Source organism: Dermacentor variabilis, chromosome 5, assembly GCF_050947875.1.
Source record: "Dermacentor variabilis isolate Ectoservices chromosome 5, ASM5094787v1, whole genome shotgun sequence".
NCBI classification, from domain to species: domain Eukaryota; kingdom Metazoa; phylum Arthropoda; class Arachnida; order Ixodida; family Ixodidae; genus Dermacentor; species Dermacentor variabilis.
The window spans coordinates 34,708,425-34,732,987 of record NC_134572.1 but is presented as its reverse complement, the minus strand read 5'-3'; the positions used below and the strand labels follow the sequence as shown (position 1 = coordinate 34,732,987).

The window sequence follows — 24,563 nt, the reverse complement described above, 5'->3', positions numbered from 1 at the left end:
TTTTTTTCTCTTTGAACGCCTATGTTATTTTGAACACCATTGCCGGGCTATCCAAAGTTCTAAATGGGCCTCGGTTGCAAACTACCTTAGTCTAGACGTTGTTAGTGGGAATTACCTCTAGCACATGCTGTAGGTTCAAAAGTACAATATTTGTACAAGGATTTCAAAGTTTCTGGTGATAATGTGAGAAGCATCTCATTGGCATATTGTCACATAGATGTGCTCTAATCAAGTAAACACTATACTGCGTTATACTGTGTTGTGCGCTCCTGGAGCAACATTACATCGTGCTCATGTTCATTGCACTTAAGCATGCGACCATTTTCCTTTTGGAGGGTACGAAATTGTGGAGGTGTTTACCACGGATAACTGAACCAGGTTTCTTAAACTATGTTGATAGCGGATCACGGTGCTTACTACAGGGAATAGTTATTCGTTTGCTGACTTTTCTTTTTTAAAATGTGGGAGCAGTCTACGCCGTTAAATAATGGCGTGGTCTTCTTTCTTGTTACTTACCCGTGGATTTTTAATCAATGTACTTTTCATCATGGTTCCCACTACAGTCTTCAGACTATGGGACCCTAGTCTGTAAAACGATTTTTACATGCTCTGTACCCTTACTCTTACACACACAATTAAATCTGATAATTCCTAAATTCAGTTATTTTGTCTTTAATAAAGACGACCTTTACTAAAGTAAAGAAGGAGTATCTCATTTATAGAGAAAGAAATACAAACAATAATGATAATTTGGTTTACAATGGGGAGGTTCTAATGCAGCTCATTTAAAAGAAATATAGCAACCTTAGAAATAAATATAATGCGCGGACATTGATAGTCATGGCAGTTTGCACCAACACAATACATTTAAAAGAGTGAAACGACAGTGTTTTAGCTCTTGCACATGTTCCTGAGCGTAATTTCGCAGAAGCGGATGCAACGTTGTGGCCTTTTATTCCTGTAAGTTCAGTATTCGAGCTATTTTCGTCCTAAGAAATGTGCCAAACAGACCGCATAAACGTATACCTCTCAGTGGGCAAATAAGGCAGTCTGAACTGTAGATCTCAGACTGTTTGCGCAACAGCCTGGATGATGCACAGCGTCATTCTATCGGGAATGTACAATAGAAAAGTAGATTCATCCACGCAAAAGTGATTCCCGTAGGCTCGTTCCGGCATGTTTTGAATGTCGTTATACTATGGCATGTGCTCCTTTTTCCCCCATCTCTCCCCAGCATATCTCATTAGGCTTGATATACGCCTAAGCCCCGTATGCGGTCACGCCATCTGGCGTTCGTGTTCCCGCATTAGGGAGGGCCTCCGAAAGTTTGGCGAAAATGTCCGCGGCTGCCTTACCTGAGATTTCTTTTTCTTTTTATCAAGGCTTGGTAACCGCTGACTACATGTAATTCCCCTGAATATTGATTCTTTTTTGAGGTATAAAAAACAGGCGACTTGTAATATTTTGTGCTTAGAAGTCGGAGTGCAACATCAAGAAGAAAGAAGAAAGACACAGAGAGAGAAATAAAGAAATAGAAAGAGAGAAGAGAGTTAGGACGAAGGCGCAAACATTTTGACCACAAACCCAGACGCCGCGTTCTTGGTATCCATATTGCCGTCGTAGTGCCGCCATTTATATGATGCAAACATTTACTTGCCGTTAAATTCTTCTCATCGCTAAATGATAGGCCATCAAGCATTTGTAATGGTTTCTTTATTGCATGTCCTAGTTCCATAAAATCAGTAAATTCCAGATTTTGGCTTACATACGCCTTATCTCACAATAAACATGTTGTTCTTGTACGTAAAGTATTGTTAATCAGTGTGAGCATCAATTGTTTGGATAACTGAAGCAATGTATTCCTAATTATTTTTTTCTCTGTGATTTGGTGAGCAGACAGGCCGAAGATCATCCAAGTGGACCCTTCGTCGCCGGCCACTTTCAACGTGGACGACGTCATGACGTTGCACTGTGTTGCGGAAGGAAATCCCGTGCCCAAGTGAGCGTTTTTTCCCGTTGATCGTCTTTACTTAAGACCAAGTTGACGCGTGCCCCCCCGATAGCAGTAGTCCTTGCGCCACTGCTGCAACACCAGTCGACTCGTTTTGCAAATCGGCTTGATCAGGTGCAGTTTGCAGACGCTGAATTAATGGCGCGGACGCCCACTAACGCACAAATACGCTTCCTTTGTCGTATAGCTATTACGTTTATGTATAGAGTTGTGAAATAGTGTTATTTTGTAGCGTTCTTAGAAAGAGCACTCATATTGAGAGCTGAACATTGTGTACCAGCTGCGTCTACCGAGACATCAACAGCGCGCATTGTAGTTTTGCTGTTTTCACGCAGCTCCCGCGTGGCAAGCTGGGGCCACAACTGCTCCTAAAATAATTCGGTGTAGCATAGCTTGTGTGCGACTTCCATGAAACTTCTCGCCCTATGCGCTGCTCGAGCCTGACTTTATCTGTTATTTAATTTAATTCTGACGGTATAGTGTTTACGAAATTTCTCAGCTGCAACTGACATCACCGATATCCACGCTCAAAGTAACCCACACATTTCGTTACTACGTTAATATGTGCATTAGGCAGCTAACTTAAGCTTATGCGTAAGCTTGTGTGTGATGGCTTCTGAAGACCATTATACAGATATTCAAAGTAAAAAGGGACAAAAAACCACGTGCATTCTTTTTTCTTTTTTTTTGTAGATGCATAAGTCTTGCCTTTCTTTTTCATTAGTCGGCTCAATTTTTTTAAGAATGCGGGCATGTGGCAGAAACTCTGTGACGGGCTTATTGTCTACACTGAGTCTTTTCGTTGTCTGTCAACCAGGATTACATGGCTGCAGCAGAACGGCCGAGATCCCAACGTGTGGAACATCCGTGGCCGCAACGCAACGCTAACGTTGGCCAATGCCAGCTACAGCCACCAAGGAATCTACCGCTGCGAAGCGAGCAACGTGGTCAAGAACCAGCCCTATCGCGTCCAGTCGCAGGAAGTGCGCATCGATATTCGAGGTCAGACCCGCACGTTGAGCGCGTATGTCTGCTTGTATCCAGAAAGTGCTTGTACCTAGGCATGCGGTTATCCGCAACAGCTGCGGTAAATGGTGGCAAGCCATCGTCGCTACCCGTGGTCAGTGTATCCACAATTGTAAATTCATGTTCATGTCGCGCACGTCGCTTACTCTTGCAGGGTAGGCTGTTCTTAAAGAAAACAAAATATACTTTAGTCCTTTCGTCATGCATAGTTAGTAAGGAAAGAACTCGCCTTAATTCGATTGTTGTGTGATACCGCATTGGGAGAGGCTGGCTGGCAGCTCTGTGGTTGACCAATCAGAGCATTTTCCAAAATGCCATTAATCGTATTCGCTGTATGCAGAGTACGGAAAGTTAGGCGAGAATTCAAACTTCGAAGTTGCGAAATGTGCACATATAGGGTGTCCCAGCTAAAGTTAGCCAAGCTATTTCACGAAAAAAAAAAGAACTGATAAATACCACGGTGCAAGATACGATCTTAAGACCTAAAGTGTTCGGTTGTCACAGCTCTGACCAACTTATTAAAATTTGTCCTATAAATTTATCTTGCAGAACGTTTCTTCTAATCTTTTTTTTTTTGTTCAACACCTTCAATTACGCTAGCTTGGACACACGGTATATACGCATATTCGGACCATGCTGGGCTTTCGCTGGTAGTCAAACCACAGCTGCAGCTTTCCAACTAAAGAGAATAGAATGAAGTGTATGTAACATTTCAGCTGAACTTCGTCACAAGCATAGCTTCCTTACAAGCAATAATAAATTTAACATTGATGTTTGTGTGCAGTATTCATGCTCGCTCATCAAGTTCTAGAGAAAGAAAGAAGTGAGATACGAACTGTAGCGAGGTCCTGATTCATGATCTAAATAAAAACATAAAAATAAAAAAATAAAGGGGCAGGGGGAGGGAAGGAGCGCACATGCTTACATGCATTTTGTCCTAAAAAGGCAACAAAGCGGCGGAATTTCAAGGAACACTATTTAGGTACTATGCGCATTGATTGACTGATAGAGGTAAAAAGTAATTTAATTTAAAAAGTAATTTGATTTCATTTCAACAAAAGTGTACTTGCGCCTGAACTTTGTATTCAGGTTAGGTTTCATGGGCACTATTCTTCACCAAGGTGAAGTGCCCAAAGATGCCATTCAGGGTGCTATTTTGTCCTATGTGTTGTTTATGTGTTATCCCTATGTGTTGTTTATGAACGGTATGCGATCGAATACGATCGAATTGCCAGAAGCGCACAAAATTGCCACAGAATGTACATGTTGTGGTCGGAAACGGTACTGGTAGGACCTACTATAATACCGCAACTGCTATCCCATAGCTTCCTTCGTGACTCCATCGATCGCACTAAGGGCCATTGCCTAGCGGAACCTCTCTCGGCTGCACTTTTGTTTCTCGTTTCGGAAAACAACGATCCATCGAACACTGTGCTAGAGCCCAAGCTGGCGTCGTAGCATATACTTTGCATATAGAATGCGGCTCGATAGGCGACGGCGAACTCTCGAATTCTATTCGCCTCCCTGTGCATCAGCTGCACTTAACGAGGCATGCTCAGCGCGCGTTCCATTTTTGTCGTTTTCTGCGGCTTCCGTGCATCGAGTAGCGTCCAAATAATTCCTTATCAGTCATTCCGTGCAGCCTAGTTTCTTATCGACTTCTGGGAAACATCTCGCCCAATGTGCCATGGCTCCAGCATACTGAAAATTGGCAGTGTCCCAAAGGCATCTGTTTCGCTAATACTTATGTAAGACAGCTGCAGTTAGAAAAAAAAATTTGCCTAATCCGGAATAAAAGGATTCAGTGTCAAAAGATAGGTTACTAAATGCCGTGCAATCTGAGGCTATGAACAGTGCTTGTGTAGATGAGGAGACGTATACTGCCATGCTGAATGAAGAAATTTTATTGTTTCGCGGTTTCCGAGGCATTAGACAACGGGATACACAGATTTGAAATTTAAGGAGTGGCGAAGAAATTACATATTTCAGTCAACTCACGCAAGCCTGATGAGCCAAAGGACAAAACTGCAGCTGGTGAGTTCATTCCTAACAGTTGTCCTATCTGTTGTTATTAATAAGTCACCAGTTCTGAGAATCAAACACCAAGCGAAAGACCAGGACACAGAAAAGGAAAGAACATACACAGGGCGTATACTTCCAACAGCATTTATTGGTGGTGCGCAGGTCACATACTGTGATATAAACAGAGTTAGAATTTATCGCCCTGTATCTTTGTGAGCCGTGTGTTTGATTTCTAATATGTTCCCGCCCTCCCCGTCCCCTTTGTTGTCTTGCCGCATGCATCGCAGGCCCTCCGCAGATAATGGCGGAAAGCATGAAGACCCGTCCCGTGGTGGTTGCCAGCAAGGAGGAAGACGTGGCGATCACGGTGGTGTTCTGCGCCGACCCCAAGCCAGTGGAGACCTTCTGGAGCTGGGGCTCCTACAAGCTAAAGACGGGCAGCGCCCTCGGACGCTTCGTGGCAGAGCCCCTGCTGTCGGTGAGGAGCACAATCGTTTTATTGCCCCTACTGTAGGAGAAAGCTTCTTTTCCGTTGGTCTTTTTGTGAGTAACTGAAGTTAGAAGATGTTGGCGCCTTGTAGAGGCGCCGGCTACTCAATCGCTCTAGCGCGCAGTCAAGAGAGGAACGCCTTGGGACGAACAAAGCAATGGCGATACAAAAGAGCACGCACGAACGAGTTCCCACGTGCGGTTCATAAGTCGTGACGCATGAGCCACCAGTCCACAAGTGGTGTTCAAAATGTAAAGCACAAGCCCAATGCTTTCCGTGCTTGACGTGTTGAAGTTGAGGTATACGCGTCGAAGAAATCTGTCACCGCTATCCCTCAACAAGCAATTGTCAGAGCGAATATTTTTAAAAATAGTTCTCTCGAAAGGAGGCGAAATTTTGTTGAAGTAATAACTTTGTTTAGCGCCTTACGATTGCCGAATTTATAGCGAGAAACACATCATACCCCTATTGGATACACAAATGCCATAGTCGAGGAATAAATGTTCAGATATTCTTCATAAACAGCAGTTGCAGCAAAAGCTTCTGCATTCTATATTATAAATTACATAATTACGGAAGGGCATATTGTAAGCTGTAAAGGGTCAAATCGAATAATAGAATTTCACAAAGACACATAAAACTGCTTACGTGTGGGAATGCGAAAGCATTGTCGTTTGTAGACCTCGCGTGCGGAACACCACGAACGCGCTCATGTTATAGACCCCTGACGTAGCGCCACCTGCTCTTCATTGGCTGCGCCGTCACGTGCCCAGTGGCGCAGGCACTAGGCACACCTTTAGCCAGGCAGAGCCGCGGAGCCGCCAACGTGTCTGAAAAGCGTGCTCGTCTCACGCCCCGGAGGCGCGTGTTCGATTCTCACTGAGAAAGAAGTTTACCAAATTTTCTTTTCAAAGCCATTAATTCTCCCCGACAAATTTGACGTGAATCCGAGCGTTCTTTGACGTGATTTTGCTCTTTGCGCCGTCGGCCATTCTTCGCATCATCTTTCGGTCACGCCGACGCCACCGGATTTTCGCGCAATGGGGCATATAATGCTTTCTTGGAATGCAGGGTACAGGCAAATAGTTCCCGCTCTTATTAAATAAGCTTTCTGCAGTTTTCGTAGTCGCAAAGGACAACTCGATGGAAGAGTTTGTTACGAAACTGCCAAAGTTGTTATTATAAATGTGGGCCCTAACCTTCACTATCTGTTATCATGTGAAATGAGAGACGCTTCAATCTTACATCAAATTTAGCTTCGGTGGGCTTCATAGGTACTTGACGAATATAGTGACCATGATGTCTATCCAAGTTCCTGTAAAACGTCAGCTTAAGAGGTCGTGGTCGACTCTATTAGCCTTAAGAGGAATTTTTAGCGCAGGTGGGTTTTAAGGGAGACGACGATGTCCGCAATGTTGTCATTGAAAGCAGGTGGTCCCCTAACACTATTGGCTCATTCTGGGATCGCGAGAACATTAATACGCAATTGATAATTCTACGTTAAACGAATAAATACATATACGACTGCGATCTCAAAAAAAATTCTTGTTTTCACTGCGCGTAGCTGCGTCAGCTGCGCATGGCCTCCGACATGACAGCGGCGTGCTGCGTACCGTAGTGCATGCCTTCGTGCCGTGACCGCCACGGGGTGCCGCGACGAGCCCTTTCACCACCGCGACACTCAAGTTCTGACCGGGGTTTCTCCTCCTGGCTTCTCTGCTGTGTAGCTTCCTGCGTGCTAGCGGCGACGAAAAGATAGAGAAAGCAGGGTATCCGTGCGATAATTCCATCTGTAGTTGAAGAAATTGAAAAAAAAATTTATTGCGGTTGGAGATTCGTTGGACGACGTATTTTAATAGTGAGGCCATTCTATCATTTGTTAGAAAACTATTTTAGGGTCCCCTTTTAAGAATGATCGTGAAGTATAACTTTTGGTTCCACAGAAGGCACGAATTTACAGATTCTAGTAAGTCGACCTGTGAATGAAAAACATATTTCAGAACCGGAAGCTATCGTTTTAATAATTACTGGCTGTACATCAGCAACAACAAATCTTGGTGCATGAGTACGAGAAACTATGAAATATTTGCAAGCTGCTCTCTAATCTAGTACCTGTATCGCGGGAGCTGGAGTCACCTTTCCACGAATTTGCCGAACTCACGGAACCTAAAACCATAAAAGATGGGATGAAAACGAATCATATTTGCACGACTCATTGACGCGTTCTTTCTTTTTCATCCGTGCAGCTTCCCAATCCACATCTCCTCTGGGAAAAAGGAAATACTGCACTTACATCGCACCCTCCGTGTTACCTAGATTTCAGTCTTTCTTTGTTCCGAACCTGGTGTTCCGGACCGTTAAAGTGCCAAACATGTTTGGAATCTTTGTTATTTTTAACCGTAAAGCAAGCTGTGTTTACATCTTTTTCTCGTTATAGCGGGACAATAATATGTGTTCCAGCCGGAGAGCGTGTTCTTCGTGAACAGAAAAAAAAAACAACGTGCTTACATTCTACTGTAAATAAAAATTTCAACGCAAGAAGTTTTGGTACCGGTTGACGAACATCACTTCTCCGCCCACTGCATACATGCCCAAGCAGTCTCAACAGTTCATTTTTGTTTAGTTGTGCCAGTGGATTTCTTGGAGCTGCGGCTTTGAAGATCGTTCGTCCAAATAATTTAAATCAACGAGGCTTAGAGTGAGCTCTCAGAAGCTCAGAGCTTCTTCGCGTTCTGCTTGCAGACAGAAGTCATCCGACGAGCTTTTCCACCAGCCATGAATAATTCATCATTGCATTGGTCTTTCGAAAAAGCGCACCAAGAAACTGGCAATATATTAAAATCTAGTGTGTTATATTTCCAACGAAAAAGCACCGATATACAAGTTCCATTTTGTAATGTCACACGTACTTCGGCTGCAAGGCGTGTTCTTCTTTCAGTGACGAATAACCTTAAGATATCCTGTACTTTGGTAGGTATACTCAGCTTTCATGGTTCTTCCTATTTTTTGCATTACCATGGAAAAAGCAACGCTCATATTTTGGAGCCGGCATTTCGAAGAAGTGTGGAGAGCCCACATTTAGCTAGCTTATGGTGAGCACAAGATTAATTCATGCAGCATATAATGCTGCATTGACTTAGCAGAAACACCGATAAGCTTTTTCCTGGTTTTATAATTCCCCAGTTTAAAGTACTTCCGTATGTTTGTTTCCGCATCATCAGTCTTTTTTGCGCGATTAGACTACACTCGATCGAACTGTCTCTCCCGTCCTGTGTACATTATGAAAATAGTAGAGGAAATGGTGCACTAGTTACGGCTTTATTAAATTTTGACTGCGTGATCTAATATGTACATATATCCTGTAATATCTCTTGAGGCTGATGAAGACATGTTAGACGTTCAAAAGCAAGTCCACAACTCAACAGCAACCTATCTCTGCTTATAACAATGCCAAGCAATGACTTACTGATTGCTAGTTTCGAGCGTGTGTTGTGAACTGGCGCATTCACTTATCATCTCTTCAAATTGGCGATCTTCTTAAATTGTGCAAAGTCCGCTGTTTCTAAGTTTTAGCTGCAGTAACGTGCATATGATTTATTTGTTATATTGAGCGTTTAGAAAAATGCGAAGCCTAGGCAATATGCCATCGAATTGCACGGAGTGCAGTTATGCCACCGTTCACACGGTGACGTTGTATTCAATGGATGCACCAAAACGCTTGCATTTCCAAACAAAATTGATAAAGCGCATAGCTTGGCCGTCGGTTTTAATTACAGCAGGCAACAACAGGGCACGAGCGCAATTCATTCACAATCTTTCACTGCTTACGGTATTGGTAGAAACTGAAAAGTTTAGCGCAGTTACTGCATCACTTAGTGTGTACGGTGGCGCAGTCGAGACGTAAGAACGCTGTGCGCTCTAAACGTGGTTGCTGTTGCATTTAGTTCGGTTCATGAAAAGGCACGTTGGCTGCTTCGCTTACTTATACGTACTTATTTTTGGTCCAGGACGAAGAGCTGGAGGACTGTTACGAGTCTCGTCTGCTCATTCAGAAGGCCGAGAGCGACGACTCCCGAAAGTTCACGCTGTTTGTGGACAACGGGAAAGGCAAGGCTTCATACTCGGTGGCCTTAGAAGTCAAGGGTGCGTATGCGATCACGTTAAGCGACGGGTCTCTAGCCCATGTTTTGTGTGTTGATGCCCTGCAGATACCGTAAAGATGAGTAGTGAGTGAAAAAAACTAAAAGGGCATGGGAATTCGCATTTTGCGGATGAGCAACTGTCAATATTGCTAAGCATCTACAGGAGGATTGGCCTAGAAATCTTTCCAAACGTCAGTTGAAGAATGTGCAGCACTTGCTTGATAGCATTACATTTTCGGGAACGTGACAAGCTTTTGGGTTCTTTCCTGTCACCGTCTTTTTTTGCGGTTGTGTGTATCCAACGTGAAGCTTGTGAGCGAGAACTTATTGTATACCATCAAGAAATAGTATTTGTAAGAGCGACGTGTGGTCTTCGTAGAACCTCATCTAGCCTAGAGTCTCTCTTTCACCGTGTGAAACTTATGGCGAAAAGGTTAGCCCAACAGTAGGCGTTGAACAATGCTGTGCCTTTTGTTGAGAACTGAAGAAATTGGTGGGTTTTACGTGCCAAAAGCACGATCTGATTGTGAGGCACGCCGTAGCGGGGGACTCTGGAAATGTGGACCATGTGGGGTTCTTTAGCGTGCCCATAAATCTAAGTGCACGGCTGCTTTCACATTTCACCCCCATAGAAATGCTGCCGCCGCTGATGGGGTCCGATCCCACGACCTCGTGCTTAGCAGCCCAACACTTTCGCCACTAAGCCACTACGGCGGGTTTTGTTGACTATAATTGGACGTAATACAGCAGAGCGAAATTCAGAACGCGCTCTGTGTTACTTCTATAGCAGAGGCATAGAACGTATTATGGCTCAGTTCTGAATAGTGGTCGCTTCTTCCATTATTCTATCTGTTGTGTGGAATATATAAAATGCAGACGTCAAATCTTAATAGGTGCACTCTAACACGTGCGTTTTATGAAGAACCACTATGGCTAGTTAAAAAAAAAGATTGTTAAATTTTGCATCTGTGTTTTCTAGGTATTATTGAGCTATGAGTGAAAAAAAAATTGTAACTTTATATTTTGTAGCTTGTACCAAGCCTTTACAGGGCCTGTTATGCCCCGATGAAGCTAGAAAATCTCGCTCACAGCTGCACGATCATGCTGCATCAGCTGTACCACGGTCTAAATATGTCTCCTGTGTCTGCTTGAATATGGAACGGATTGCTGATTTATTCCGACAGGATTGTCGCCACGCTCAATTTCACACAGCTTAACTGAAATTTGTTACAGGGTTTTCTAATCCCTGGACCTCTCTTCCTTTTTCAGAACCGCTGGCAATGACACTGGTCATTGCTATTGCCGTAGGAGGCGTCGTCTTCCTGATTGTCTTCCTAACCCTGTTTGTGTACCTCGTGAGGTCAGAGAAGATGTGCTTCAGGCGTAAGTGTTTCTTTTCTGTCCGAAATTTCAACCGGCGACAGATAGCAATTTTTCCAAGCAAAAATTACCAACAAATGTGTTGAAGGACATGTAACTCTGTCATTTGCAATGTTCAAAGGTTGTTCTTAATTTTTATTGAGCGAGTCTGAGACATTCGTCGTGGCATTCTGTTGAGAGAAATAAACCTGTACAAGCGAAGATGTATGTGTTTAGGGGTTTCTATATTTCTGGCAACACTAGACGACAGGGCAGAACTTCAATGCAAATGTAAAGAGAGAAGTACGAAGATGAAAAAAAGAAGATTAAAAGAGTGCTTAGGTGCGTACTCAGCGGATAAATAAAGGGCATTATCGTTTGTCCAGTGGAAATGGGAAGAAGGCGTAAAATAAGATTGGAGCGAAAACAAACCACAGTAGCCGCTGATAACTCCTGAGTGCCTTCTACAGAAAGAAGTGATCATGGTTGGAGCAGCTAGGTGACCAGTGTTTGCTCGATGAAGGGAGACAGTAAAAACGTAGCGCAGTTTATTGTTTTATTGTGCCGTGGTTCCCACGCGTATAGTTCTCCTTGGTAACCGTTATATAGAGCTTGAAAACTCTATATTGCTTATGTCACCTGAGGCAGACGTCTCGGCTTTTCCTTAAGTACGCTCTCTCTCTCTGAAGAGACAAGGCGCTGCGTGTTAAACAAAACAAAACTTGCTAATTATTCCGTATATATTGCCCAAAAAATTCATCAGGCCTTCCACTTTGTGAAGGACGACGAACCGCGAAGCTGTGATGTGTTTTTTACTTCAATCGACGCACTGTGTATACATAGGCATTATTATTATTATTATTATTATTATTATTATTATTATTATTATTATTATTATTATTATTATTATTATTATTATTATTATTATTATTATTATTATTATTATTATTATTATTATTATTATTATTATTATTATTATTATTAAAAGGTCGCCTAAGAGACTGTACCGCAACCACAACACAAAAGGGCCAATGGTGATAACACCGTGTATATATGACACAGGTGACCGTTGAACCGAGCCTCAACGCGAGTTACGATGTGCGTTGACCAGGGCGCAGTCAAAGGAGTGTACGAAACATAACACGTTTGTTTGTAATTTGCGATTGAGCATACTTTCTATTTAATTAGCTGGATGAAACTCGGAAAGACTAGAGCTTTATTCTAGCGGACGAATATGAGGCTGTCCGTTTCTCTCCCGTAGAGGCCCGTGTATCGATAGCAGACGGGAATTCCACAATATTTGCAACTTCACTGTGAACTACGTAATTAAGAAAAGTAGTTGAAACTCGGTGTAATGTTAGAGTCGTTGTAGCGACTAGTTGTCATAAAATTTGTTGCGCGATAGTTTTTATAAAAGAAGAGTTACAACCGTTTTCCGTAACCATACTCCCTCCGTAGACGGCCGTGTTTTTACAGCAGATGTAAATTCTGTAACCTTTACAACTTCACTGTGAACTAATTCTGATAAGTAAATGAAACTCGGCGTAATGATATAGTCGTCTTACAGGCCAATTTCAGTGCAAGATTCTGCACTGAAATATCTGCATTACATTCAGGGCCACAGAGCATTCGCGAGAAACAGCGGACGAAAATTTTTTCGTGTCGACGCGACGCGTAGAAGCACGGACATCGACCACCGCCGCACGATAGCTATATGCAGCTTCGCGGTAAAAGAAAAGCTCCGAGTTCAATTTCGCAAGTACCGTAGGTAGGGGCAATTAGAGCCCAGAAAAGTGAGGAGTTCATCGTGTGAGCAGCTTCACGCCTATTGAAACACGAGAGAGAGAGAGAGAGAGAAAGAGAGAGAGAGAAACGAATATGGTACCAGAGAGTACCATGGCAACGAGTTTTGTGTCTGTCTGAATTCGCTTACGCGGTAGACGACGTGTTCTCTCTTTCGACTTGCACAAAATTCGTTAAGCAGAAGGTGCTCCTATTTTCGTAATAATGAAACCCGAAGCGTGGTACCGAGAAAATTGGCGTTTTTCCCCATTTTTTATTGGATAGCCAGGAAAGCACCTCAGTCTTCTTTCTAAAATGCAAAACGCGTCAGTCGGAGAACTGTAAAGAACCCTGGCGGTTGCTCAAAAAAAAGAAGAAATCACGAAAGAAATGCACAAAAATAAAAGCGCTTTATTAAAAGGTAAGCAACTATATCAGACTACTGCATAACAACCAATAACTGGCTAACTGAAGTTATGATATTTTATTATCAGTAATAGGACACACACAGGTGAGTACATTAGTGCTTGCTCAGAAACAATTCAAAACAATTTTAACCAGTAATAAATACCACGTGCTTTATGCTATTTTCTTAATATTTCACTAATAGGTGTTGCTTTTTCTGTATACAGGAACTATTATTGTTTAATACTACGACATGACAAGTGTAAATACATGGAGCCTTTTTTGAGTGAAATGGAACATGTCTACATTCGAGTATGAAGACACTATGGCGAGAACGACAACAGAGTGAAAGAGAAGCAAGACAGATGCTGTTGAACTGGGCATCTTAGGACCTGCGAATTCACTTTGTCCTTAAACAATGTGGGGGTGAAATAAAGGTTATAATTTCAACTAATTAAACCAGCATTTTTTTACTTCAAATTATGGAGAGTGTCCAAAGGACTGTACTGCGACTTCAATACTTGTGAAACTGGGACTCGTGTTCAGATAACAATTTTGAGCTCTTGTGCTCAAGATTTGTGCCTATGCGGCCCTCCCTTGATTTATGCTACACTGTAACTTTAATTCTCGTAATTGTAATTGATTTTTTTTTCTGCATTGGGATAAACCATTCTTCTGTAGTGATGAGCTTTGGCCACACTGTTATCTTTCAGAAGCTAGCAGATGGCACTGCCACGCTGACACACGAAATAAATAAAATGAATCCATATAAGGTGACGGAACTGTACTGACACACAACCTAGCCGTCTACATATTCAGGAGGAAAAAAATAGGTCGCACAATTTACTCTAGTGTTTTCGCAGCTGAAGTGCCAAAAGCCCTTTCTCTACGTCAGATGACTAACAAATTTGCTCTGTACAGAGATATTAGGTTTAGCCGTGTCTGTGTATTTCACATTACGTTAGGTAAGCTATAGCCCGAACTGTATCGTGTAGGCGCTGTCATTTGTACACAGTTATTTTTCTTGTTGGAACTTTGGCATAATATCTCGTGAATGCGTCTTAGGAAATGATTCTGTGAAGTACATGTTATGGCGCATGATTTATTTGTTGGAAAACCTGATGGGTATTATGTCATTTTAGATCCCTCGGTTTTCTCATACACTATATATATATATATATATATATATATATATATATATATATATATATATATATATATATATATATATATATATATATATATAGAGAGAGAGAGAGAGAGAGAGAGAGGGTATCACAGCTAACTTTAGCCAGAGTTTACCAAATATGCCGATGCGCTCTAAGACGACGCGAACAAATGCATGTTGCTTACTATTGTATGGAGTAAGTTGCACTATTTTTTGTATACTGCTTAATGGCACAATTATTCAAGATTATTTACCAACTTCTGAAGCAACAAAGTTACGCGAAAAATTCCAATTTGAAAGTTGTAGAGCGCTTTGCAAAACATCCGATTAAACGATTTCTAACTTTCTATCTTTTAGGTATTAGTGTTTTTCCGCCTACTTCAGATGCCTGCGACGTGTGTCGTGCATAGAGCGCAAGTGAAAAAAGACCAAGGTGGTCATAATTAATCCGCAGTCCCACAATTCCACAATGAGGTGATAGTGTGGGCAGATAAAACTCCAAAGTTTATATATGGTTCATATTACTCGCCGCGGTGGCTCGATGGATATGCGATTATATTCCTGGACACGAGGTAAAGGATTCCAACCGGAGACTCTGCGGCGGCATTTCGTTAGGCGCGCAAGGCAAACACATTTATACGCTTGAGGTTAGATGCACGTTGTACAATGGCAGATCGCCAAAAGTAGTCGGTAGCTTTCCCCTGCTCTGACCGCTTGTAGCCTACAGTGCAACTCTTTAGATACATATTAGTTATTATCTTTAGAATGAAGTCACGCCCTTATGCAGATCTCTCTGGAACAGTTACCGGAAGTATGGACGCCTATCTTGAGCCCCCTCCCCTCTTTCCCTCTACCTTACCGTCTAGAAAAAAGTAGTAGTTTCGCCCTTAAGGCGAAGCATCGATTGCGATAGCAAATTAGTAGACAGCTATATGAAGTACGAATAGTAGCTTTATCGAACGCATAAACTTGGAAACATTCGCTTACGAACTGAATGAACAAGCACGTGTCATCGCGCACAAGCAAACATGAACACTTCACATTCGATGTGCGTGCACGGTCGCTGTAAAAGCTCCGGCGCGATCAAGCGCGGTAACAGCAAGGAGATAAGTTTCTTTCGTGCTGTCTATCGCTTGAACGCAAGAGCGGCGAGAACACAGCGCGCACAAAGGTATGAGCCGTGCAGACCCCTTTCAAGATATGGCACACGCGATCGCGCGCGGCCGTGCATACGACATACGCAGTTGCTGCCGGAGCAAAACGCCGAGCTCCCCATGCCTATACATCCCATGCTCCTACGGCCTTTCGCGCTACGAAAGACGTGGCGTTTGCTGCCCGCTACTCCGCTTTCCCCGCTCGCACCTGATTCAGCCGCGATAGTCGGCTTGCCTCGCGTGCTTTGACTCGCACAGACAGCATACGGCACGCGGCGACGGTGTTATCGCCCTTGGACTATATACTGAACATCACGGCAGCGCCGACGGCGAGGCTACAAATGCGTCTGGAGTGTTCTATAATTGCTATCACAATAAAATAATGGTTTGTATTTGTGTCATTGGTACTTTGGTGAACAGCAGCTACGCAGGCGCACCCCTCCCCCCCCCCCCCCCAAAAAAAAAATTGCAGAAATACAAATGGAACCATGGATATGAAATACGCATCAGAATAAGAAAGCGGGCGAGTTGATAAACATTCATTATAATATGGCAGGGCTACTGAGATGAAGATAGAACTAAGTAGAAGCAGGAAATGCGCAGACCTCTCTGTCTCGAACCGTTCCCATCCCGCCTCGTGTTGCCTTATGTGTGTCTGCACTCTCGTCTCTTGTGACACGACCATTTTGCCCCGTCATGGCCAGCTGGCCCACAAAGTAATCAGAATCTTACATATTTGAAGGAAAGGGAACACTTTTGTAAGTCAAGCCTCCACCGACCTCAACGATAAAGAATTTGAATATCTAACCAATGCGTGGCGGTGTACCACGAGTCCAACGTTTTTCGCTACGCAGTTGCGATAAGGATGCGTTCATTCTTTTCACACGCTGTGTTTTCATTCCTATATATAATATCATTTTCTTCTCAATAGAATATTTGTTTAGAGTCAGCGAATGTCCTGGTTCTATTTCCGTCAGTCTTCGTCTCCCTGGCTCTGCCGCCATGCAATGAATGAAAGGCCCACATGTGAGCCCTCACGCCAACTCATGTCACTCTGTCGCTGCTGGCTGCGTGATGCGGCGTGCTTTAATACCAAGGCCTTTACACTCTGCGCTAGGAAGTGGAAGCAAAAACTGTCGGTTCGATTCGACGAGCCGCAATGGTGTGTGCCACGCGAGGCATCGCTCAAACGGGTATACTGTGACAAACTTTGCCAGAATTTCTCTCTAGGCATCGGAAACGCGCCTAGTAATATCATCGTCGACTCCGACACTGGCTCTTGCTTCCTCTCGTGCGACGCCGCGTATGAAAAGACCGCGACGTTCGATATGCAATTTTCGGGTACGGATTGTATGCCCGCAATGCGCTGGGCGCCGAAATACTTGCTGCAGGGAGACAGCAATACGATTCTTATTGCATTCGTAAAAAACGCGAAGCGCATCGCTGCCTCAGGTTCATGCTTGGAATTGAATTCATATTTGTTGAAGCATTTAAGGCACGCTCATGCGTGATAGGTATTTCCACGATAAATATGCGCCCGAGTCGCGTGAATGCTGCACTCTTGACGAAAAAAGAAGCATACATTTGCCGCATTCAATGCAGATATTAGCACCCCTATAGCTTCCTTGTCCATATAGCTGAGAATATTACGTTTGAGTGCATTCGTTGGGTAAACCGGTGTCCTGGTCCACAGCAAGGTGAGGTCCATGGAGTATTTCGCAGTTAGTTCGTGTGCTATGATAGCGACCAGTGAACTACGCGGAAAGAAGGCCAGCGGAACCAAGAAAGAAACGAGGACAAGCACTTCTGTAGTTCTTCCGTCCTTTGTTCAGGTAGTGCGCTCATCGCCATCATAAATGAACTGTTACAACTCCTAAAACCATAGAACTAATATGCGCCAAGCTCACCACTCTGTTAGTTTTTCTGATGAGAATCGGTAATCATGGTAGGCGCGCTACGCTGCTTCGTGGTTGAATGATAATCAGCATTTAGTGTATAGGCATGAACTATTCCTGTGATATACAGGGTGTTTCAACGAACACTTTCAAATTTTTTTTATGGTTGCCTGTGGCACTTAGCTCAATTCTAGTTTATGAGCCGGTCTACTCAAAGCGGCGGACACTACTTGCACAAAAAATTGAAATGCAAATTCGACGAATTAACAAGAATTCACTTAATAACTTTTTATGTAATTATATTATGACCCGTGTTGCAAGTTACAAATTCTAGCAGTGGACTTCGCAAGGCGGATCCACTTGAAGGAATTTTTAAGACGACACCAGTTTCGAGATATAAATTCCCGAACTTTGCGGAGAAATGCATTGGCGTTTCAGTGCATGAAACGACGTTTTGTTAACAAATTAACTGGAACGCCAATAGATTTCTCCGCAAAGTTCGGGAATTTATATATCGATACTGGTGTCATCTTGAACATTCATTCCAAGTGGATCCGCCTTGCGCACTCCACTGGTATAATTTGCAAATTGCAAAATGGACCATAATGTAATTAGCTGAAACTTAATTAGTGCGTTCTTTTAATTACTCGTTTTTCCGTCTCAATTTTTTGTGCAAGTATTGTGCGCCGCTTCGAATAGACCAACCAGCTCATGAACTAGAATTGTAATATCTGCCACAGATAACTTTTAAAGATTTTTGAAAGTGTTCGCTGAAACACCCTGTATGCTTACATCTTGCGCAATAGTTCTTCGAGAAAAGGTGGACAAGCGCAGGTTAGATTGCAGTCTTTTCTTCGAGATTTGTTTACGCCAACACATATGGGTTAGACGAGCGGTGAGATGAAAGGGTAAAAAAGAAAGAAAAAATTTAACACCACCACGACTTTCAGGGCTCCTAGGTCATCAAACAGCACTTTTAAGCCCGCATTTTATGAGAACAAATCACGCGCTGATTGCATCGCCGAGTCACAATAAGCGTCTTGTAGTGGCAGTTTCCGGTCCTAGAATATTACTGTTAGGTTGGTGCGTCATTACGCTGCTACGCAGATACTTATTTGTCGTCCATTAGAGAATATACCAAAGCAACAAAGTATTTATTACATATAATGGGGAAGATACCTTAATGCATACATTTGTCAGCCTAATATTTGTGCTACATTCTCAAATTTCGAATCAGAGAAGCAGAGCAAATAAGCGTCTTCTATACTATTTGATAAAGTATTAGTATTTTAACAAACCCAAGCCATTGTGCACGAAGCGCTCGATTTGTGTATACGCATGTTTAGACTACGTGCGCATGCGTGTCTGTGGCAGGCGGTTTTGTTTCGTTATTTTTATGTCCGATCTGCACCTTTTCTCTTGCATGTTCCTCATTATGCGCTTGCAGGTTGGTCGATTTTCAGTTTACATCACGTGTACCCATTAAAACTGCCACAGGATGACTACTTCTCACTGCACGTAATTTGTGCATCTCTTTCTTTTTGTTATTTTGTTTATTTTGCCTGTGCCATTTTCCTGTCGCGTGACATTCACCTTGTGATGAGAAGGAAACGATTTAGATCACGCACGTTTCTTCGCCTGAAGTCCCACGGACGATACCTTTTATGCACGAGTTTTGTTTTTGTTCATCCACTGCGGCAGGTGAGTGTGATTTCTTTTGTTTATTTTGCGTATTCTGCATTGTTTTATTTACTTTGTTCCGTAACATTCGCTTACGGCAATAATTTTTTGTGTGTGTTTTGCCGTGGCGTGATCTGATGTTTTTCTCCGCGGCATGTGCCTTCATGTTAAAATGTCAGCTGGCAACCACTCAGTAAGACTGCCACGTCACTCGTCGTTCACATTCAAAAATTTGCTTTCCTAAAATGGCTGCCGCGGTAATGGCTACAATAATCAAAGAAGCGCACATTACCTGCTTTTCAACTGCTTTTAATTGACATCTAGATAACGTGGTGTACAGCTCGCTGCATATATACATACATATATATATATATATATATATATATATATATATATATATATATATATATATATATATATATATATATATATATATATATATATATATATATATATATATATATATATATATATATATATATATATATATATATATATATATATATATATAATATTGATCATGGGTGTGCAACGCAAAGCTGAAGTGCAGGACATGCGTTGTCTCAAACGAATTCTGAGAGAGAGAGAGAGAGAGATGTAATACGGAGCTTCAGCCTCTATTGTTTGACATTTTGAAAAGTATTGCTAGCCTAACTTTCAAGCACGGGAGACTGGTAGCTCGTTTTGAATATAAATACTACAGGGGCAGGATACTTCAAGCAGGTTTTCCTTTGAGGAATTTTCGGTCTTCTTGTACGTTCGATTATTACAGTATGATATTTCCGGCAAATAAGAATTTTACAGAGGGGAAATCGTACTAAATTAATTGTCATGCAGTGCGAGAAAGACGCGAACATCATAATCCAGACGTATTCGCACCAAATACGATTTACAAGCAGTTATTACAAACGAACACCTTCGAATCTTTGTTGTTTATTTTTTCGGGGTGGGGGATTGTGACTGGCGGAGAAGTTTAGTGATAAGGGATAATGTTCTGAGCAAAAAAAAAAAAGGTGTGGAAAAGTGAAGTCACCAATGGGAAGGAGGAATGTCATCTACTCTCTGTATGGCACGAAGACACAAAGGAAACCCAGACGGGTTTCTTTTGTACCATACGGGCATACAAATACGGACATGCCATACGAGAACAAATTTTCCTTTAATAGGAGGCTTTCTTTCTAGAGCTTTAGCGTCATGCTACAGCCACGGAGATGGCAATATTTCATTTGATGAGCCTGCCTCCCCCTTGCGGGCTTCCGCAAAACTGGGCCTGTATATGCAAAAAAAAAAAAACGACTTGCACGAGAACTATTTGTGAAATCATATGCAAGTCATTAACTATGACAGGCGTAGTATTCGGGAAAGGGGCGAGCCAACAACAAAGAGCAGTTATAAACTACGAACATTGTGAATAGGACTCTTGATCTGTTAGTCACCATTGAAATATACAAATTTATCCCACACTGGGTACTTACCATGAATTCCGCAATCTTACTAAAGAACTGATTTGCGGTTGTGATATTGACCGCAAGCAGAGTGTATTATAATAGTGTCGTATGATGTAGGAGATTTGGAAAACGGGACATAGCGAGATTGAAAGTATCAAGAAGAGATCCAGATCTGCACAAGGTTTGTCTCAGGTGCTGTTCTAACAACATCTGTAAGCTCACGCAAATATTGGACTAAAGTGACCTCATGTGTCAGGAAACAAGAAAGTGAAAGAGATTAGGTGAAGAGAGAAAGAGTCATAAGGGGGGGGGGGAATACACGAAGGTTAACCATGCTGAGCCCGGTTGGCTGCCCTACAGTGGAAAAGGGGGAAGGAGGACTGAAAGATGAGACAGATAGCCTTTAAGTTCTTGTTTCGCCTCAGCTGCTGTCCAGCATTCAGATGTTGCTTCCACATGGAAAACAAACTCTACTGTTGGCGTCAAATTTACGATGTTTCTTCTGTCATTGCAGGCACGAAGCCCAGTAGCAAGAAGCTGGAACACCTGCAGCATCTGCAGCACGTCGACAACTGCAAAGACCACATGGGGAACAACTTGTAGAAAGAACACGTGCGAGAACGCTGCGAATGGCGAAAGTTCAGTGCCGAGCTTTGTCCTCATGCGCAATGTTGACTCACTCCGCTGTGCGCCACTGACGTGTGCATCTGGGAAATGGCGGCGAGAGAGCACGCAGCACGCTTCTGCACAAAAAGCGCAAGTTGCGCGCTTTGAGAAGTGCTAGATTTGCTCCACCTTCAAGACGCTGTGTCTTTGCGTTCGTGAATCGGAAGTTGTGTTGGTAAACACGTACAGTCGCCCTGCGCACTCGTGAAGTGGCACTCGTTTCGGAGGTGTGAAAGGCTTCGCAGGAGTATGTGCCCACAAGATATCGGGAACCGGGAACAAGAAGCGACCCGCTTTAGGTCCACCTACGATGTGTGTTCAAGGCATCTAACGAACTATTCAGACATGGCAACAAGGGAAAAAAAGGAAGATGCATGCAGCCCGCGGATTTCTCGATCGAAATGATGTGGGTCTTATGGTCGCAGGAGCGCTGTTTATACAGCATTCGTGTCTCGTCCTCTCGTCATTCTATCTGTGTGCTCGCATTCTTCAGTCACATGGCTATCGACGGGCATGCTTGGTAAGGTTGGTAAGTAAACGTCAAGAAGCCATTGCTGCTCACCGTAGGCTGAAGAACTGACAGGATGCCATCAATGAGTAATAAAAGCATTTAAATGTTTTAATTCTTATCTGATCAAAGGACAGTGTGTGTGCACTTTCCCAGCTTTGTTGTGTGGTTCTTCAATCAACCTTTGGCCGCGTGGCAAGTTATCGGATAAGTGTTGAATGTGTTTGACATCTAAGTATTCCATTTCAGTTATGAAGCGCGCGCAAGGTATGTAAACGCGCGGAATTAGTGGATAATGAGGAACCGACCCGTCGCTATTTTGAAAGCGAAGTGGCTTGCGGGTGTCGTTTTCTCGACAGTCTCAGCAGATTTTGCTTTGATTTCATCAACGGCGCTCTACCACAAGCAGTCCCAGTTGTACCCTAGGCCTTAACAAATGACAGAAATTCTGAACTTCTGTAGGGCGTGCATGGAAAAGGTTCATTCTAGCACGTCGCGAGAAACATTAGGAAGAATGTTTTCTAATGCAATACATTTTTTTTGTTTATCTGAACTGCTGTCAACTGCAGCACTTTCCCTTTTCACGGCAATACAGGGGATCAAGCTGAGCGTCTGATTTTACAAATACAATTCTGGCGAATTTTAATAAATAAAGTAAACAGATGGCTGTGAATCTGTCGATCTCTAAAGATTTATTGCTTATGCGTTAGTTTTTGTAGCAATAACAATTGCACTCCACGATGCCAAGTTTTGTAACCATGGCTGCTCGTTGCACACCTAACTTCTTGAACTTAACGTGCGTTGGCGCGCTTTTCCGCATACACTTCAATGTTTGCTGGAATGTTAACGTGTTTCTGTTTGCTCCTCTTAAAAGCAAATGTTGGCGCTGTTGCGTGACATACCGCGTTGCAAAACTGCCATTGAATGTTAATGTTACTTCTGTGTGTATCTGTGTCAGCTTTCGATTGTTTGGAAACTGCGAAGAAACCAACGGAACTTTTGTTGAACAGCAATTTTTGTGTGAGAACTTCGGATTTCTTCCAATACAATACAACTTTTCCTGTTGACTGAAAAGGCGGGCAATATTGAAAGATGACTTCGTCGTTGCCCTATGCGCAGTCACTACTGTTTACACGTGATACACGTGTATACGCTGGCGTTGTGAATGTATTTCAGAGCTGCCATATTTTCATTGGTAAGTAGCGGCGTCATTTTTATTTAAGCTCCCGAAATATAACGTTAATTACAACATGTCTTTGTTGGAAGGACTTTATAAGCTTTATCTTGTGCATTGTTCCTCATGTTGTTTATATTGTAATTGTTGACAAAAAAGCGGGGTATATCTGAGTGGGAAAGCGTGTCGTTGTATTGAGTTGTTCATGTCAGAGCTTGTGCTTCACTCAGAAATAATATGCATTATGCAGGTAAAATTGACTTCTTTCGTCTCACTTGCGAAAAATGTCATGTCCGCTTGAAGATATCGAAATCTGCCTCCAAATGTGTGCTCGCAAATAACGCAGTCTGGCCCCTCACACTTTGACAACCATCTGGTGTGGTTCATGAAGGCTTACTAGAGTAGTTGGTTGGAGTGCTAGACACGCCATCGCGACATGTTTATTATCATGGCTCCATGTCACTTGAGTTTGGGCAGACGTGAATTGTTCTTTCGGCCCTACTGCGTATTTTGCGGGCGAAGCTTGTGTGGTTGTAAAATGTCTAGGAACACTTTGATATTCTTTGTTCGGCTACAAATAAAGAACGTTAATGGATATTGTCCATCGTCTCTATCTTTCAATATGTACATTGAGCGTTATAGATATTTGGGTTACGTGGTGCATGTAACCTTTAATGCTGATGCAATAATATATATATATATATATATATATATATATATATATATATACAATTTCGGCAACGCAGTATTGTTGTCTAGGAAAATCTCTCGAATGTCCTTAGGCGGAATTTCTTTATGGCAGTTCAGATAAATTAGATGAGAAAAAGCTTAGCACAGCGCAATTATGCATGCTACAACCTTCTAGCGCAGTTTTTCTGAAGATTTTTCAGTACGTGACACCTTCTAGCAGTAGCAAGCCTCAACGCATGTTCGAGACGGACACTGAGAATGATTACCTAGCCTTACTGTGTGGCCTAGTGAGCTTGAACGACTTGCCTTTATTGTCTAGAAAGCAGGGAGTGGAATATACCTATACTGGGCATGGCACACAGGCCGCTTTTAAGCATCATTCAAAGACATTTTTATGCCGTTGTGGAACAAGGTGCAAAGGGTTCGCTAAAAACAAACGGCCGGCTGATTCTGCGCTTTCTTCTTTATTTTGGTCACACACAGATTAGTCAAAATGCCGCTTACATGTAGTAGATTACGCTGTAGCCTGAACATACACAAAAATAGAAATTGAATCATATAATGTAACATGTCAACCATTTAAACCACAGAAGGGAGAGAGTTTTGGTCAGAGTCACGTTTGCTTGCCGGGGCGTCCACCTGAGAAACTAATCACGCAAGATTTTTTAGTCTTTGAGAAGGTTCTTCATATAACAAAATACTTCTGGGGGTTTTCTTGTTCCGTGGTTCTTTCATGATGACTTTTGTTTCAAGATGCCTCAGTGCCAGTGTGAAATGGTTCACGAACAATGAAACGCATAGTAGTGACCACGTTCCAACATATGTTAAAATCGATGGCATACGCAAGTCACACTCTACTACAGTTCTTCAACACATCGACTGGCCTAAATACACGTTGCTCATGGAGAAGAATTGCCAAGACATCCAGGACTGTCTACCTGGC

General features: G+C 42.7%; 1 protein-coding gene across 2 annotated transcripts in view; it reads left to right on the top strand.

Annotated features, from left to right (window-relative positions):
- LOC142582420 (kin of IRRE-like protein 2) overlaps nucleotides 1-24,563 on the top strand; it is a 394,020-nt gene that overhangs the window by 354,524 nt on the left and 14,933 nt on the right. Inside the window, exons 5-10 of one of the 2 annotated variants that reach the window (XM_075692121.1) lie at nucleotides 1,897-1,999; nucleotides 2,829-3,013; nucleotides 5,347-5,537; nucleotides 9,557-9,692; nucleotides 10,961-11,074; nucleotides 13,465-13,698. In XM_075692121.1, the coding sequence (XP_075548236.1) occupies nucleotides 1,897-1,999; nucleotides 2,829-3,013; nucleotides 5,347-5,537; nucleotides 9,557-9,692; nucleotides 10,961-11,074; nucleotides 13,465-13,481 (746 nt within the window). In that variant the 3' untranslated portion in view covers nucleotides 13,482-13,698. Of the gene's footprint in view, nucleotides 1-1,896; nucleotides 2,000-2,828; nucleotides 3,014-5,346; nucleotides 5,538-9,556; nucleotides 9,693-10,960; nucleotides 11,075-13,464; nucleotides 13,699-24,563 lie in introns of those variants that run through there. The other variant, XM_075692120.1, reaches the window with a different exon arrangement.